This window comes from Cavia porcellus, unplaced genomic scaffold (assembly GCF_034190915.1).
Source record: "Cavia porcellus strain 051 isolate PalLab524CR breed Dunkin Hartley unplaced genomic scaffold, mCavPor4.1 scaffold_33, whole genome shotgun sequence".
Classification (NCBI taxonomy): domain Eukaryota; kingdom Metazoa; phylum Chordata; class Mammalia; order Rodentia; family Caviidae; genus Cavia; species Cavia porcellus.
In genome coordinates this window covers 21770348-21789016 of record NW_026947516.1, presented here as the reverse complement: position 1 = coordinate 21789016, position 18669 = coordinate 21770348, and the positions used below count along the sequence as shown (strand labels likewise).

At 37.7% G+C, this 18669-nt stretch overlaps 1 protein-coding gene across 1 annotated transcript; it reads left to right on the top strand.

Moving 5' to 3' along the window:
• Nucleotides 1-1380: 1380 nt before the first annotated feature.
• Nucleotides 1381-16908, top strand: Eif1ax (eukaryotic translation initiation factor 1A X-linked). The gene is made up of 7 exons (XM_003466419.5): nt 1381-1638; nt 6938-7021; nt 8773-8876; nt 9747-9797; nt 11769-11850; nt 13236-13327; nt 16415-16908. The coding sequence occupies exons 1-7, from the start codon at nt 1623-1625 to the stop codon at nt 16418-16420; spliced, it is 435 nt and encodes a 144-aa protein (XP_003466467.1). The 5' UTR covers nt 1381-1622; the 3' UTR covers nt 16421-16908.
• The last annotated feature ends 1761 nt before the right edge of the window (nt 16909-18669 follow it).

Here is an 18669-nt window from a genome sequence, read left to right as displayed (position 1 = left end):
CTTTCTTTTCCTACTCCCATCCTTGACCTGCTTCCAAGAGGAATTTCTCTAGTAAAGTTTGTCTTTAACTCCTTCTAGTCAGGATTAGCTAGAAGACCTAATGAGGCCCCTATTCTATTTTATTTCATTCACAGACCCCTGCCCTTTCAACTATACTTTATTTCTCTGTCATCTAAGTATGTCCACTCCCCTAGACAGATGATGTTAAAACCTTACTGTTTGCAGAAAGATTATTTATTTAAAATACATTTACTTTAAATTGAAACTATTCACCCAGCCAACTGTGTAGCCAACTGTAGTACCTTGCTTAGCAGTGCCATAACAAATTATAGTACCACAGACTGGATGGCGTAAGCAACAGAAATTTACTTTCTCACAGTTTTGAAGGATAGAACCCTAAGATCAAGGAACAGAGTTTCTGTCTTCTGAGTTCTCTCTCTATGGCTTCTAGACAACTACCTTCTTGTTCACATGCTGTTCTCCGTTTATGACTGTCTGAATTTCTTTTTCTTTTCTTGCTTTTTGAAACACTGTCTGGTTATGTAGTCCAAGCTGGCCTCAAACTCGTGGCATTCTCCTGCCTCAGTCTCCCAAATGCTAAGATTACAGGTATATACCACCATGTTTGGTCTGGTATCTTTTTTTCTTATAAGGATACTAGTCATACTGGATTGTTCCCAGCCTAATGGCCTCATCTCAAAGTAATCATCACTTTAAAACCATATCTCCAAATAGTCATATGCTCAAGTTCTGGAGTTAGAACTTTCATATATGCATTTTGGAAGGGGGCATTTGGGCTCCTAACACAAAATTTAAGTCTTCTTTTTCTCTTTCTTTTTGCCTGCGAGTATTGAGCATCCACTTTGAGCCAGTCATTCTGTTAAGTGCTGGTAATGAGATGTGGTCTCTACCTGGGAAGGTTTACAATAAGGAACCAAGATAGATATTTTAAAAGTAGCAACAAGTGTCATGGAAATGTGCTTTGGTAATGGATGACAGAAAGCCATAACCCCTCCCATCAGGTTCCCAGACTGGCTAGGCAGGTCAAATAGCCAAGCTAAACGTGAGCTAACTCCGAAGTTAATGAGTCAGCAACTTGTCTAACCTCAAGAAGCAGGTTTGTTACAAAGCAAGAAAGGGGAAGGCCAATCAGGAGCCGGCGCTACTTCAGCCCGCCCCTTACTATGGCGTAAGCCCCGCCCATTTTCTCTGGCCCTTCCCCGTCCCCCCCCCCCTCCCGCTATGTCCAATCCGGCGGCTGCAGGGAGAAAGCTTCTCCCTGGGTTGTAACAATAAGGGTCAGTTGGCCACGCCTGTGCCTTGTAGCCGGGGCGGGGATAGGGTGGTTGTAACAGGGTTGGGGAGGCGGGTAGAGGACTGGCCTCACAGGCGGCAGGAGGCGGGGAAAATCAACGCCAGTAGCTTCGACGCCATTTGCTGCTGCTGAGCGTGGGCGCTAGCGGATCTTGGTAGATCTAGCTTGATAGACTCCCGCGCTCGCTGCAGGGCCTCCAGTGCTAGCCTAGTTCCACGCGGTCCTTCGCTGCATCCGTTGCGTCCCTCGTCCACGCCTCAGCCACCCGGGAAGAAGTCAAAGAAGCAGCCCCGCTGTCGTTACCACCATGCCCAAGAATAAAGGTAATGCCGTGTGGACCCGAGGCTATGGCTTGGCTCGGCTTGGTTTCCCCGGGCCTGCCCGCGGCCTCCGGATCAACCCAGGCCCCAGTGACCTTCCTGCCTTCCCGCCCTGCCTGCCAGGGGCTGGCCGGGCCGCATGCGACTCTGAGCTGAGAGAGGAGGGGAAGTTACTAGTGTTGCCCAGTTTGATCACATTGGGGTGGAGCCGACGCCATTTTTGTGGGGCCTCCCTTGAGAGAATGTGGGCTTTGGCCCCTGATTCGCGCCAGGTTATGGCGGCGCGTTAGGGACCTTAAGGGGCACCGCCACTGGACCTCCTGGGCATCGCAGATGAGTTCCTCCTTTAGTTTCACCGGGCTTCGGAGTTTAATCCCCGTGAGAGGTTCTAAACTTTAAAAGGATCATGTCTTCTCTTGTGCCCATCTGGTACTCCTGCATGGGCTGATTTATCCAGTGTTCAGTATTATTGAGGCTGTCCCTTGGTCCCTTGAAACAGCGGGCGATGCCTTGAGATATTTTTTCTCCTTAATGCATTAAGATTTATCGCTAAGGACTTTGCTGCATTTCTTTATAGTGACCTAAGTTTGATACTTTTGCTTCACGTGTGTCTATGATGGGTATAAAATAAGTGTATTGGGGATTTCCAAAATAGAAGACTTCACCAAAGTTAAAAGAGAACACTTCTAAGGAAATTCCCCTTATTATAGACTTAGAGTGTTTCTGTTAGTTCTAATATCCTTAGAATTTATCGAAGAAAATTGTGCGAATAGAAATAGGGAAAATTGTATTTCCTACAGGAAAGGAGGAGCATATCAGAAGTTTCTTTTGGGTGTTCATCTTAGAACCTTCTTCCCTGACTCAAGTCTGCTTGTGAAATCTGCTTACTACTTGATTGGCGCCTGGCATTCTTCCTCATTTAGTCTTTGTAGACGTCATTACTCACATCCTTAAGGATACTCCCATCAGTTTATCAATGACTTGGTGCAGTCCTCTCAGGCCACTCACCAATACTGCCCTCAGAAATCAAACTTCCAGGTCTTTTTTTATGGCAAGAATTTTTACTACTAATTGTTACAGGAAAGATGGTGTGATAGCATAGCATTTTAAAAGTCTTACAGTTTTTCTTTTAATCTGTAAAATCGATTATTTTGAAATGGTAGTTGGATTACATCAGTAGATATTTTATTCTCATCTTCATTTCTGCTGATTAAATACCCAGTTATTTCACTAGGCTGTAAACTTTAAATTTTGAGGCAGTCTCCCTATGTAGCCCAGGGGCTGGTCTGAACTCACTGTGAAGCCCCAGTTGGTCTTGAATTTGTGGAAATGCTCCTGCTTCAGCCTCAGGAATGCTGGGATTACAGGCGTACACCACTACACCTTGCTGAAGGACAGGAATAGCATCTGTTTTAATTATATTGGTTTGCTAGTATTTGAAACTTAGAAGATGCTCAATAAATATTTGTTAGACTAAATCATCTCCCTATATTGTTGAAGCCACCCTTAGATAAATAATAGGTTTCCCCTTTGGTTGCAAGAGGACATGACTTCTGCACTAAATTCATCTAGTTCATTATCCTCTTGTCTTGCTTAAGGAAGATTCCACGTGGGAATTTCTCCAAAATACCTCTGTTGGATTTAAAAGGGGAATCTGAGAGAATTTTAATTTAGTTTAGGGACTATTCTTATTTTGGTTATTCATGGGGTACTTTTCAAGATTTCTGAATTTTATGAAATTTGGTAATACAGAAATAAACTTACACTTACTTTCCTGTCTTCATTGGAAAGTCCAGAATCTCTGTAAATGTAATTTTGTGGTAGTTAACACAAATATGGGCAAAAATTGATATGGACTATGTGTTGTGTGACTTTTGAATTTATTCTTACCAGTTTATTTCCTCTAGAAATTCTTAGAAATCCATCCTCAAATGAGGAAAAGAAACATCCTTTGACCTACTCACAAAGACCATATGGGATGAGGTGCTCCTGCTCTTTGAAATGGTACTACTATGATTTTAAGATCACCAGTCTTCTAGGATATATGAACTACATTTGATTGGTTCATTGAAGGCTTGCTGTCTTGGTTACTTTTCTGTGGTTGCTGGGACACCCAAAGTTAAAAGGGGAAAAAGTTTATTTAGCTCACAGTTTGTGGACCTAAATTTCAGGACATAATCAGTTGGCTCCAAGGCAGGAGGGTGTCATGGCTCAGGGGCAACACATCAAGGCAGCAGAAGACAACAAAAGCAGCAAGAGCAAAAGGAGGAGAGCAAGCCTCTTTCTCTCCCTTGTATATATGCAGACTTTCCACCCTAGGGTGGATCCTGTAAACCCACATCATCTCAATGCCCTCCTCTTGCACAGGATGAAGACATTTACATAGTAAGAACCCTGGCTCCCTGCTGAGTGGTTTAGTTTAAGCTTCTAAACTTCTGAAAAATTGAAGCAAATGCATCAACCATTACACTTGCCAAACTGGCATGTAACTCATTGAAGAGATCAAATGTGATCCTGGCCCTAGTGCAGCTTGTACTTTATTAAGTTGGAGATCTGGCCTGCAAAATGGCTTTTTTTTTTGTCTTTTTGAGACAGGGTCTCGCTATGCAGTTCAGGCCGGCCTTGAGCTCACTTTGTAGCCCGGGCTGGTCTTGAACTCGCTGTCTCAGCCTCCCGAGTGCTGGGATTACAGGCATGAGTCCCCACGCCTGGCTGGCTTAAATAATTCTAAGAAACCAGTTTTGATGTGGCCTAAGAATGTCTGAAATACAGAATTCTAAGGATTGGGATGGATCAGGAAGTTTTAGAGGCCCATCTGACAGTAGCACACAAGAATGTGAGACTGCCCCAGGAGGGAGAAAGTGCACTGATTGAAGAATTTAGATGTCTGGAACTTGGGAGTGCTTTTCTAGCATGTTCCAGACTCTGGGTTCAATTCTGCAAACAAAATAATAATTTAGATGTCTATGTTCGCGATGGCCAGGAGAATGTTCTGAGTTGACTTTTTGCAGCTTCCAAGTTCTTCGCCTAAGCTTTTGGTGTCACTACCACTTAGAGCCTTTTACCCAATTTTTGGGAATGACTGCTAGTGTGGGTTAGGTGGTAGAGTGGGAATGTAATAATGTGGAGCAGTACCTGAATGTGGGAACTAAGAGCAAAAAGGATTGGGAATGAATTTGTTCACCCTGCTTACTGACAAATCTTAAGTGAGTTCTCTGAGGTGAATGTATTGTTAAACTGGAATTAAACATCTGTTACTACCTCATGAGATGATTGTGACAATTAAATGGCTGACATTATTACCCAGTGGTTATCAATATGGTTAGTAGGGTCATATAACAAACATGAGTGTTGAGGACCATCTTTGTGAAAAGAAGATAAGGTGAGGGTTCCTTTGGGGAGTTGTTTTGGTTTGTTTTTGAGACAGGGTCTCACTCTGTAGTTCAGGCTGGCTTCCAGCTCACTATGCAGCCCAGGCTAGCAACTTGCAGTGACCCTGCTGTGTTAGCCTCTCAGGTGCTGAGATTACAGCAACAGTTCAGGTCCACAAACTGTGAGCTAAACAAACCTTTCCCCCTTTTAACTATGGTTGTCTCAGCAACCACAGAAAAATAACAAAGACAGCAAACCTTCCATGAACCAATCAAATATAGTTCATACATCCTAGAAGATTGGTGATTTAAAATCAGTAGTACCATGCTTGGCTGGTAGATTGAATTTTATTCAAAATTGAGCTTGATGACAGGCCTATGAACTGCAGTTGTACTATCAGGATGTCATATACAAGCATACAGTATGTAACCTATACAGATTGGCTTCTTTCAGTTAGCAGTGTCTTTTCAGGGCTTAATAGCTTCTTTTTATCATGAAATACTACTCCATTGTGTAGATGTTCAGTTTATCTCTTCACTTACTGAAGGAGACATCTTAGTTGCTTCCAAATTGGGGCAATTGGTATTTTGCTTTATAACTTCAAATATCCATTGTATGCTACACCTTACAAAACTCAAACTCTTGGAGTTGTTGGAATTATTCTGTCACCACAAAGTCAGTGTGTTTGTTCAGTGACATTTTATTAAAACTTATCAAGATCCAGTATATTTTGGTTGTGAAATGAGAACATAATGCTATGGAGAGGTAATCTAATGTAGGAACTAGGCACAGTAAAGGATTAAGGGGTGTACAGGTGACTGCACTTTGACCATAATTTTAAGTGAGTTATCTTCTCGGAGCTTCAGTACACTTACTGGATAAATCAGGAGTAAATGTCATTTCATAGGATGATCATCATGCCAACTAAGTAGACGGCATTGTGGCATAATAGTTCAGAGGAGTATCACTAGTCATATAAGAGAAACAAGAATGACAAGTAAAAGCAAATAAACTGAAGTTGTTAGGGTTGTTGGTTGGGACAGGATCTCACTATATAATTCAGACTGGCCTTGAACTTGTGATCTTCCTACCTCAGTGCTAGAATTATAGGCATGCCACAACACCCGGTGCAAATTGAGTTTTAAATGGAAATTTCAACAAGTATGGCATTCTCTTATAGCAAGTTGAAGAACATCATTGCTCTGCCCATTCTTCTTGCCTCATTTGGAAAACATCAGGTTCCTTGTATAGGGCCTGGCTTCAGAAAACATCCAAGCTTTTAGCATAGAAGAATTTTTACATGATGTGATCAAAATATTTAATATTTAATTTATGAGAAATAGTTACTACAGTAAAAGACACATCATGAATCTCCCTCAAAATACCCCCCCTCACTTACAGTATTGCTTATTTCATCATTCTTGCCACTTTCTGAATACCTTCTGGAAGTCCTCTTTCATGAGGGGGTTTTACAAAGTTTCAAAAATGATGAGATGAGTGGATTTGACACCAGAGGTTGCGGTGAGAGTAGGAGGAGATATTCTGAGAGGGGGTTAATGGCACTGTCTTTTACTACAAAAAAAGTTTAAATGTAAATATTATTTTTAAATCACACCATGTATGTTATTACAGTTTTATTTGGAAACATCATGTGCTAGGGTATGTTTTTTTCTTTACATTGTACTTTTATATAATATATGCTATTTGTTTGTGGTTTTTCTCAGAGAAATTCCATGCAGCAGATAGGGTCATATATTGACATTTAACATGATGGAAGATTATAAATTTAAGATAATCGGCTAACCAAATTAGATGAATTTTTAAATTGAAATAATTTTAAAAGGTAGTTTTATAAGCCTTAATCCAGTTTCTCTTCGTACTGCTTTGCACATACTTGATGTCTTTTTCTGTCTTTTCTCTTAACCATTAGGTAAAGGAGGTAAAAACAGGCGCAGAGGTAAGAATGAGAATGAATCTGAAAAAAGAGAATTGGTGTTCAAAGAGGATGGACAAGGTAAGTGCTTGTAACATTTTTTCTTTAAATATGGAATTCAATCTCCAAATTTAAAAGCAATCCTATTGGTAATCCTGAGCTGTTAATCTCATGTCCCATTTGCCTTTCTCCATTTCTCATTTCTTATATTTCTCTAGAGCCTTTCTTTCAGTAATCTTCCTTCTTGGTCATATTAAGACTGCATTAAGACTCCATTAATGGAGTTTCTGAAAAAATGCAGGTTTCCTTGTTTTGTGTGAACATTTGTGTCATAATTAAGAATGACTTCTACAGTTCAGAAAGGATCCAGCCTTGAAAGCTATGGTTGACAACTGTGTGATTTAGTGAACCTTTTTGACACTAAACAGTGCTACACAGTGTGTTCATTAGACTGGATATTTGAATCCAAAGTCTCTGCATTCTCCATTGTCATTAGAGTATGACTTCATAAAATACAAAAAATAAAATTGAACATTTGATCTTTTTAGAATGGTTAAGACCCAGATACATAGCAATAATAAATTCCGACCAGATCACTTGCTTTTCTTTCCTATATTTGAGTGATTTTAAGCCTACAGAAAAGTTGCATCTTACTACAGTTAGCTCCCTAAAGCTTTCATCATTTACTCACACTGAGATGCGGTTGCGTGTGTGTCAAACATTCTCACATATCATGATCAAGTGATTTAATGTTGATATTATCTAGCAAAATGTCTATGTTTTAGTTTTCCTAATCTCTACCACTTTAATAGAGAGCTTTTTTTACCCCCTTCAGTATTGAGGATTCAACCCAGGGCACTCTGAGCTACATCCCAAATGGTTTGTTTTTTAAGACAAATTCTCACCAGGTTCCCCAGGCTGGCCTAGAACTTGTGATCTACCTGCCTTACTCTCTTGAGTAGCTTGGATTATAGGCATACACCACTACGTCTTTCTATACAACTTTTGGTGGATATATTTGTGCTGTACGTACAAGCTGCTAAAAATGAAATATGTTTTCTGGCTAAAAGACCTTTTTTTTCTTAGTCATTCTTGCCTCCATTAACAGTTGAGCTTGTTGGCACACAATGCTTTTTCTTCATATTTTTTGTCTACTTTAGAAGGAGCATCTTGAGGTACTAGGTTCACTACAGTCTGGATAACTTCTATATGTCAGCCTCACAGTTGACTTTGTTTACATGTTATTGGATAGCTTCTTTGTAATAGTCTTAACAAAATACCTAAAGGTTCTAAAGCAATGTGGCTGGTGTGCCCCTGAGTGCGATTACCCCCAGATCTCATAGTCACCTTCCTGGTGTTTTCCATTTGCAGTGCAATTAACAAAGACATTGTTATTATTAAGCTACTTATACTAAAATTTCCATGAGATTTGCCTCTAAAGATTCTGAGGGAAAACAAAATTGGACAAGGATTGGAATGGGAGAGATTGATGAAGTATAATGTATATTTTGGAACAAACCACCTTTGATCTCCGGGGTAGAGCATACCATCATGAAGACAGTAGTCATTCTATTTACTGAAAATGAGCAGATAATTATATGTCTAATAGCACAGACAGGTTGTAATACAAACAGCATTACAGAGTCTTGGTTTTTTCTCTGCCATTAAGTAGCTTGGTGTTTAATTCTCTTGCACATATTTATACATTGACTGCATGTATTTATTCCCAACCAATAGAACCATGTGGTCTTGTTAATTTTGCATGAGCTTTTAAAGTTGCTTTTATCAAAAATCAAGCAATATCCCATATTCTTTTCCTCCCTCTCCTCCAGAATATGCTCAGGTAATCAAGATGTTGGGAAACGGGCGATTAGAAGCAATGTGTTTTGATGGTGTGAAGAGGTTATGTCACATTAGAGGGAAATTAAGAAAAAAGGTAAGTGGGGAGATTTGTTTTACGCTAACAAATAATTGGTTGCAGGTGTGAGGATTATAGCATTCATGTGTCTGTATGTGTTTGCACCTGTGCATGCTGGCAGTCAACTGCAGGACCTCTTGAATGTTAAGTACAAGCCCCATGGCTGAACTATAGTACATTCCCAGCTCTCCATCTTTACAGTTTTTATGGGCTCAAGAGTTTACCTTGAAGTCAAAGAGCGAGATCCTAAAGGTCATTTTATATAGATACCACTGTTTAAGGAATCATTTACATCACCTATGTTGTATTCCTACCCAAAATATGTAACCAGATTCTGAATCATGAGGCAGTAACAAGCAAGTCCAAATTGGGGGTCATTCTGCAAGACAAATAGCTTCCATTTGTAATAAAATGCTAATATTATGAAAGGATAAAAGGCTGGGTAACCATTCCAGTTTTAAAGATAGTTAAAGGGCCCTTGTTTGAATTCTAGATTTCCTGTTAAGTGGATAGCTGTAAAGGGTATTGAGAAAATTTAAATAAGAATCATGTTGTTTGAAAGTCCAAACTCTGTGGCTAAGGGTGGAGCCTACTTTGCAGGTCCCTTTTTTCAACCACCAGGACCAAAAATGTCCCAATTCTGATTTTGAAGGTTTGGTAATATCAATTCTTCTGTTTCTAAGCTAAAACAGTTTTAGTACCTGTGTATATATAATTAGGTGAAAGAGACAAATGGTACAACTATGTAGTTTTCTGTTATATGATAACTACTTGGAGTCGTATTTGTTCATGATCTTAACTCTTTTCATTACTCAACTAATCATGTTCCTTTAGAAGTTGATTCTTCATTTTTATTTTGAGTATAACATTTGGTGACTTCTTTTGTAGGTTTGGATAAATACCTCAGACATCATACTGGTTGGTCTCCGAGATTACCAGGTAGAAATTACATTAAAAGTCTTTGTTGTTTACTCACTTAAATTTTATGAGCCATTTCTTTATCACTATTAGTGCATGTTATTTATCTAGACTAGTGGGTGACATTTTACCATATTTATACATGCATGTAGCATACTTTGATTATTCATCCCCATAACATCCCTTCCTTTTTCTTTCTTCCTCCCCTCTCTTTTCTACATTTTCCTTTCTCTAATGTAGTTGTGTTTTAGATGTTGTGCTAGGTGCTCCAGGGATTATAGCTTCCAAATGCCAATCTATGTAGTCAACACAAAATTTTTATTAAGGTGAATGGTCCCCCTTTTTTATATTTAAAAGTTCTCTCCTTTTTTGGTGTGAGTCTATTACATAGTGTTGATTTTATTTAATTTTACTCAGTAAAAAAAATATTACAATGGACCCTTCCCCCAATTTTTAAAAACTTATTGGTTTGTAAAAAAAAAAAATCTGGGAACCATTATTGTAGGGAATACCGCAGTCATGGATCAAGCTCCCTTCCCACAAAAGGCATATAGAGTAAGAGAAGTATATAAGTAACTACAATACATATATAGTGTGGCTCCAATATGTACTGTAAGTGTAGATGTGCACATGGGAAAGAAAATGATCTCTAATAACAACCATGACTTTATATTCATTTTGAATATGAGGTCTATTGATGTCCACCTGTTGGAACTCATCCCCATTTGATAATATCTGTATTTTTATACCCTTGATTATAATCTTGATTTTTAAACTTATATTCCAGAATAACAATTTCATCTGAGTGGCACCCACCTATAATCTTAGCACTCCGGGAGGCTGAGGCAGGAGGATTGCAGGTTTGATTACTGGGTGATTTAGTAAAATAAATAATAAAAGGACTGGGAAAGTAGCTCAGTGCAAAGTTCAATCCCCAGTACCAAGAAAGAGAAGTAAAAAGAAGTAAATCTACAGTTTAAATCATAGGGTTCTTAGTTGTAGGCCTTTGTGCCTAGCAGGCACATTGTCAATGTCTGGAGAATTCCAGCTGTCCTAATGGGGAGGGAGAAGTGTTGCTGGCATCTAGTAGATCGAAGTCACAGGTGATACTGAACAATTCTGTGTAATCTCACATGATCATCTGTGACCCTGCTACTTTCAGGGAAGTCTGTAGCATCACTGGGAACTTGATAGAAATGATTCTCGGCCCCCATCCCAGGCTTCTTTAATCAAATTAAGCATGGTGGCAAGATTTCCATGGGCTTCTATACATTTCATGATTTTAAAGTTCTGGTCTTAATGACACTGCTCTTAATTCAGTTTTCTCCCTTAGCTGAAGTTCTTTTCAAACAGAGAAGTGTAAATATTTTAAAGCAGTATTTCTCAGACATTTGCATCAGAAATACCTAAAGAACTTCTAAAATTAAATTGGTGGGCTTCACGTTCATATCCACTAATCTTCATGAAATGTGAAAATTCCAGAAGATTCTGATTGATACATGACCTGGGAAGTACAGCTATTTGAAAAGATTTCCTTAGGTCATACCAGAGACTTAGTTTTTTATTTGCATTGTTTGATCAACCTACCAGTTGTGGTACTAGGGAACTTTGTATTCCAAGGGTAATTTTCTATTACCTAAAAGATTTGAGTTTTTATGGTTAAGATCTATAAATGTATTTAGTTAGTCATTATTAAATTAAGCATGTAACCTTCTGGCTTAAACACAAGGATCTTGTTCAGGGATAGAAAACTAGATTTTTAAATTGTTTTTAGTTTGGTTTGTTAGGACAGAGTCTCCCTGTGTAGTTTAGGCCTGTCTTTGATCTCAACAGCCTGAAACTCCTACCACATCCAGCCTAAAACTTTAAAATTTAAAAAAAGAAGGATTTGTAACAGAGCAGTAAGTTTATTTTATTCAACTTGAAAGTGATTTATGAAATAACTGATATTTTAGTATAATCAGTTATAAAACCTACTTGTTTATATTTAAGGATAACAAAGCTGATGTGATTCTTAAGTACAATGCAGATGAAGCAAGAAGTTTAAAAGCCTACGGCGAGCTTCCTGAGCATGGTAATGACTGAGTTAAATTAACTTATCAGATGGTGGCTAGAAAAAGGAATTTTTGTAGAATTTTGGAGATTTATTATAATATACTATAAGAAAAAAAATTGCAATTCTCTTTTTGACAAATATACTTTAATCAGTTATGTTTTGTAAGTTCCTGGGCTTCTGCATAATGCCAAATGAAGTACTTTACCACAGTAATTACTTTTAAGTTCCTTCAAGAAGGGCCAGGGTTGTGGTTCAGTGGTAGGCTGCACCCCTGGCATGTGTAAGCCCTTGTATTCAACCCCCTGCACTACAAATATGTTTTTTAAACAATAATTCCTGCTGAATGTGTTGGCATGTACCTGTAATCCCATACTCAAGAGGCTGAGGCAGAAAAATTGCAAGTTTGGGACCAGCCTGAACTATAATGCAATTCTTCCAAAATTAGTAATACGAGTTTATTTGCATTAAAAAGCCAGTTTTCAATCTATTTTATCCTTGTATCAGTGACCTGCAGTTGTTTTGTTGTTGTTGTTGTTTTTTGTTTTTGTTTTTTTGTTTTTATGGTAACGGGGATCGACCGCATTACCTTGCGCTTGCCAGGCAGGCGCTTACACCACTGAGCTAAATCCTCAGCTACCTGCAGTTTTTTAAACTGATATTCTGTTTTCCCCCTTCTAAATACAAAAGCACTGCATTCTTAATACAGACAACTTAAGTCTCTCATACTCTCATGAGGGAAAATACACGTTATATACTATTTTATAGGCTTACATTTTCTACTTGTCAGCTATTTTTCTGTATTTTGGAGGTATCAGCATTTATGATCTAAGAAATAATCATATCTGGAAACACATATCTCAAGGAAATAAAGTGTGTAGCACATGGCTCCAAACTTTTTTTTTTTTTGAGACAGGTTCTTGTTATGCAGTTTGGGCTGGCCTTTACTCACTATGTTGTCCAGGCTGGCCTGAAACTCTTGACAGTCCTCCTGCCTCAGCCTCCCAAGTGCTGATATTACAGGCATGTGCCACCATGCCCAGCTGCTCAGAACATTTTTGAAGTATATCTGGAAAATACCATAACTTCAGAACTAACATAATTAGAACCAGCCTTGGCTAGAAATGAAAAATGCTTATGTGAATGACCAAAAACATTGAACAAATACTTTTCATCTTGACAGAGCAATAATTTTTATGAAATACTTCACAATATTTTGCTGTGAATAGTAGGTTTGGTAGATAAGAGATTTGGAAGGTGTATCTTAAAATGAAAACTGATTAAATTACAAAGTTGGCTTGTATGAATTCCTTTTATACTTTAGTACTTGTTATCAAACCCACTTATAGTGGGCAGCTACTAATTTTAGTAACATCTTAATTATATATTTGTTGTGATGTCTTTAGCTAAGATAAATGAAACTGATACATTTGGTCCTGGAGATGATGATGAAATTCAGTTTGATGACATTGGAGATGATGATGAAGACATTGACGATGTAAGTAGATTTCTGTTTGTAAGTTATCCATAGAGAAAGCAGCCCTTTCTCTGAAGGTCTTTTAATTCTGGGAATCTGGAACACTTAAATAAGACTGTATTTTGAGACTTAGCAATTGTTTAAAATCCTCAGTGTTTAGAAAACAGCCAACCTTATACTTTGAGAATTCTTACATACTTCTTCCTTATTCAGGTATATATATTTCTTCAGAATAAATCAGTGTTTGCCTTGGCAATATGAATGCCAGATACTCTAATCATAACTTAAGAGTACTTAGGAGTGAGGTTATGTAGCTCAGTGGTAGAACGTATAGTGGCCCTGCTGGTGGGTTTGGTCCCTAGCACTGCAAAGAAAGAGAAATGGAGCCAGTATCTAAAAAATGAAATATCGGGGCTGGGGATTTAGCTCAGCGGCATAAGCGCCTGCCTTGCAAGCAGGCAGTCCTGAGTTCAATCCCTGGTACCAATAAAGGAAAAAGACAAAAAAAAAAAAAAAAAGTAATATCTTATCAAAAGAACATGCCTGCTCAGGTGAGCCATTAGTATGTTAAAGAATAATCTTATTTGAACCAGCTTAATGTTGAAGCATTGAAATTATAACTTCATTAAAAGCCTTGCCAATGATTTATCTGTTCAGTATGCACTATCATTAAACTCCTGATTTCAGTATGTTTATTTTGAGAAAGATGTATTGTTTTTCCTAATAAAGCAGTAGTTCCCATAAGAGGCTGTTATTGCATTTAAATGAAATTCAGATATGATTTTTTGGCAACATAAATTTAGTTACTGATGTAACAAGTTACTCTTACATGTTCACATCAGAGCTGTAATTCGTATGTCTTGCTGCTGGGTAGTTTAAACCACCTGTAGTACATGCATGGCTGTCCCATCACATGATATTTTGATTTTATTAGTACCACTGATAAAAATGATTAAATACCATTTTACTACCAGAGGAACAAGCCACCCAGTAGGACAGCCATGAATGTACCATTGTTGTTTCAAGCCAGTGGAACTTGTGAAATCTGGTTTCGACCCCCGTTATATAAAATGTAGTTCAGAAAACAGCCATGTGTAAAAACGCCAAAATAATACTGTTTGATTTTGTTCAAAGAATTTCAAAGTATCTTGAGCAGTTTTTCCTGATCACAAGTGCCAAGTCAGGTCTTTCGTAGATCTGATTTAAGCAAAATCACATGTGGTTCTGCACAGTCACCTCAGGATATTGATTATAGGACGGACACACACAGATCCTAAAGTCCCTTATTTAAATGGTGTAGTATTTGAAGCTGCCCATGGTGGTACATGCCTGTAGTTATGCCATTCTGGGAAAATGAGCTAGAAGGGTCACTAGAGAAACATTGTCTCAAAATTTTCAAAAAGGCTAGGTATTGTACAGTAGTACCTCAGTTCATAAACACTTCTGTTTGCAGACAATTTATTCTGTTCACAAACAAAAGCATTTGGCAGAATTTTGCTTCTGTTCAAACTCCACACTGGGTGAAAAACATGACCAAGGCCATCTTCCCCACACAAACACAAATGCAGCCATCTTACCCAAAATCATAAAACCAAGGTACTGCTGTATTTCAGAGCAAAGCCTCTGAGTTTAACCCCAAATACCACCAAAATAATAATAATTAGTAGAATAAATTTTAAAAATTTAAAAAGGACTGGGGATGTATGTACCTGAGTTACAAAGGCTCTGAGTTTAATCGCAGTACTGCAAAGGAAAGGAAGGAAAACAATCCTGCACTACTTGGACATAACCTGCGTGCATCTTCCCATATGTTTTAGATTGCCTTTAGGTGATTCTAATGCCTAATACCATGAAGATGCTAAATAAAAGGTTGTGCTGTTTGGGGAGAGGTGTCAGGAAAAATGCATACAGGATACAGTTTTTTCAGGTATTTCCTACAAATTGTTGAATCTGATTTGAAACCTGCATACATTAGATTTATCACATACCTATCCCTAAATTCATCCTTAGTCTAAATTTTGATGTATCTCCAAACTGTGAATTATAGAGAACCTGAGTGCCTCCCCTCCCCCCAATACGTATGTACCTGTTTACTTTGAAACATGGTACTATTTTTGCAAACATGTACATTTTAAAGCATAACCCAGTATAGGTCTAGGGGTATTTGTAGAACATGTGCTTAGCATGCTCAAGGCCCTGGGTTCAGTCCTCAGCACCTTTTTAAAAAATCCAAAATAGAAAATGGGAAAAGGATACATCTATTTTATATATATATATTTCACTTTAGAGATCTTGAGCTGAGACGATTCTTGTGACTAAGCTGTTGTTAATACCATATTAGTCACTTTCTTCTCATTGTTGGAACTCAATGCCTGACACCAACAAATTAAAGGAGGAAAGGTTTATTTTGATTCATGTTTTTAGAGGTTTTAGTCTAGGGCAGAAGCAGTACAAGAGAGGGGCCTGCCGCAGAGAAAAGCTGCTGCGGCACCTGAGAACCCTGTTTCCTGGAGACATTGTCCAGATGGTTTATAGGTGTTCTACTGTACTCTTACATCAGATTAACTGGAAGAGATTTAGGACATACTTGTCTAGTTCTTTTTTTTTTTTTTTTTTTAGCGGACACTTGTCTAGTTCTTAAAGAGATCTTGTTTCCTTGTGTCTGTTCTCACATCTAAAATACAAAATTTCAAATCACTATCCAAAAGAAAGGAAGAAAATGCTAAACTTCATTAAGCATATTCTAGCCAGCTGAGGTAGCACATGCCTGTAATAACAGTAGTTAATCTGTAATAACACATACTTCAGGAGGATATCAATTTTGACGCCAGCCTAGACAGCACTTAAAAAGGGGACGGAGTGTAACTGATCAGTGATGAGTGCTTGATTAGCATGTGCGAGGCCCTGTGTTCAATCCTCATTACTCCAAAAAACAAAATCTTTATAATATGCAGCATTTATAAAGGACCTCATAAAGAGCCCTGTCAGCATCCCAGAACTGGGAATTATCTGTTTCCCAGATAGCCTAAGGCATAAAGTTCCACTTACATGTAGTAGTAGTCTGTGGAAGTATTCTTTCTTTTGACTTGATGTTCTGTTCCCTTTCAGATCTAAATTGAACTCACCAATTTACATTCCAGTTTTTCAGAAGATTATCCTGCAGTTTGGATTTTGGCCATAACTCTCCAAGAAGTTTTCATTAGCATGATCGTAATTTATTCAGGCAGTTTTGATTTGGTTCTAAGGTATTTTGTTTCTGTAAAAACTGTTAATGATGAATCATCTCAAGTGAAATGTTAAGCCCAGTTTGGTTCTATTGATGTAATGGAGCTTATGAGTAGAAGACCACATGTATTTCAAAAAATAATACATTATTGTCTTTCCTGCTTCGACCCCCTCCAGTAAGTAAATTGATGTTTTGAATAAACCATTTGCCTTGTATTCATTATAGATTGTGATTAACCCCTAACTTTTGACTAGCCTGTTGACTATACAGACTGTATATTCTGGTTACCTAGATGTTCCCTCCCTCAAGATTTTGATACAGTTTACTGGAGACCTAAATCTGCATTTGAATTAAAACAATAGGTTTGTTTTCCATATTTAGTAGCATGTGACTATTTTTATACTAATTTTGATATCATTACATTGTTCTCATGATTTTACTTTGCCATCATAAACATGGGTTGGGGGAAGCATTTCCCAAATGTAGTTTTTAGAACCTGGGTTTTAATACTAGTTTTGAATTTGTGAGGTTAGTTGTAGAAGTTAAACACTAGATGGCACCCACTTATCTTAACAGTGGAGATACTGTTGTAATTGTTGAGGTTTTTTTGTTTTTTTGTTTTTTTTTTTTGTAATTACTGTGCATAGAAAATTTCCCAAACAAGAAAAAATTGTTTTGATCATATGTATGCAGGCTATTTTTACAGAACAGAAAGATTTATTTTAAAATGTTATTTTCAGAAGTCATGTGTGTAGTTGTAATTGTGAATGCTTTATAAACATTTAAGGACTGAGGGTATAGCTCAGTGAAAAGTTCCTAGATTCCAAGCTCAGTACAACTCCCAATTTCTGAATGGAAAAGAGAGCTACCGTGAGAAGTACAGTAAAATAATAATGCTGCAGAGTGTATTATAGCCTCACTTTGTAATAAGGTGTATTATGTGGACAGTTTTGGTTGGTGAGTTTTTCTGTTTTTGCTTGTATTGGGATTTTAGGTTTACCCTTCCTTATTTAGTTTATCAGCTTTTCTAATAAAACAAACATAGGGCTAGGCTAGTCAAACCTCATTAGCTACATTGCAATTATACGCCTTTTTAAAGCAGATCCATCACGTGTCTTGTGGAGCTTTTACTATGTTGGTCTCCAGAGAACTTTTCAGTGATGGAAAGTAATACATAACAAAATAAATAAGAACTTTTAAAATCCCACTTTCAGGGGGCGGGGATATAGCACTTATAGGTGGCAGTATTCACTTATAGGTAGCAGAGCACCTGCCTGACAAATGTGAGGTCATGAGTTTGATTACCAGTATCCCAAAAAAAACTACCACTTCAGCTAATTTTCTTTCCTAAGTATGCAAACTCTGAATTTGAAATATGAGGTACTATAAACATTACAGTGTATCATTGTGGTTCTTGTTTTTTATTCTATGGAATTTCTATGCATTTACCTAGGTCGAATGCAGCTAAGACCAAGGGCTGGTTTTTAATAACTCAGAAGAAACCATCCTTGAACTACATACTTGGCAGTTGTCTTCCTCAATAACCTAAACATGGGGTATTTAGGCTTGTAAACCTAAAAGTGTTTTGCTAAATTTATAGTGTATATAGATCCCTATGTGTGACCTTATAAAGAATGTTTGAACTGTTCCGTATATGATAGTTTTGTTAGGGATAGTGCAACTCAAAAATAAGTTTTTCTACGTATGTCCTCTAGCAAATATGTTTTAAGAGTTTTTGAAAAATTACTATGACCCCAGTTCATGTACCTGCTTGTGGTATATTTTTCATGTGTTGATATAACAGCCCAATCTAGTATTGTTTACATCTTGGAAAATCTAGACTCTAATGATTAAAATAGTTGAGGTACAGTTGTAGCTAATACACAGTGCTACTGTTAGAAATTCTTTGACTAATTTTGATGTGGAAATTGTATAGTTTCACTGATTTGATTGTTTCAAGTAAGGAATGGAAGTGGTCCACAAGAAAACCTGTTTTTGTTTTGTTTGCTTGGTTGGATTTTTTTTGTTGGTGGTGGTGCTGGTAATTTTTTGGCTCCCATGATAGAGTGCTATAAGCAATACTCAGAAAAAATTTTAAACCTAAGAATAATGCTTCTTCTAAGAAGGTAGAATAATT

Bases quoted from the DNA above. Each gene is read 5' to 3' on its own strand.
- Eif1ax (XM_003466419.5), top strand. The intron at 9,798-11,768 runs GTAGAAATTACA...TTTATATTTAAG, and splicing joins TTGGTCTCCGAGATTACCAG to GATAACAAAGCTGATGTGAT. The intron at 11,851-13,235 runs GTAATGACTGAG...TGATGTCTTTAG, and splicing joins CGGCGAGCTTCCTGAGCATG to CTAAGATAAATGAAACTGAT.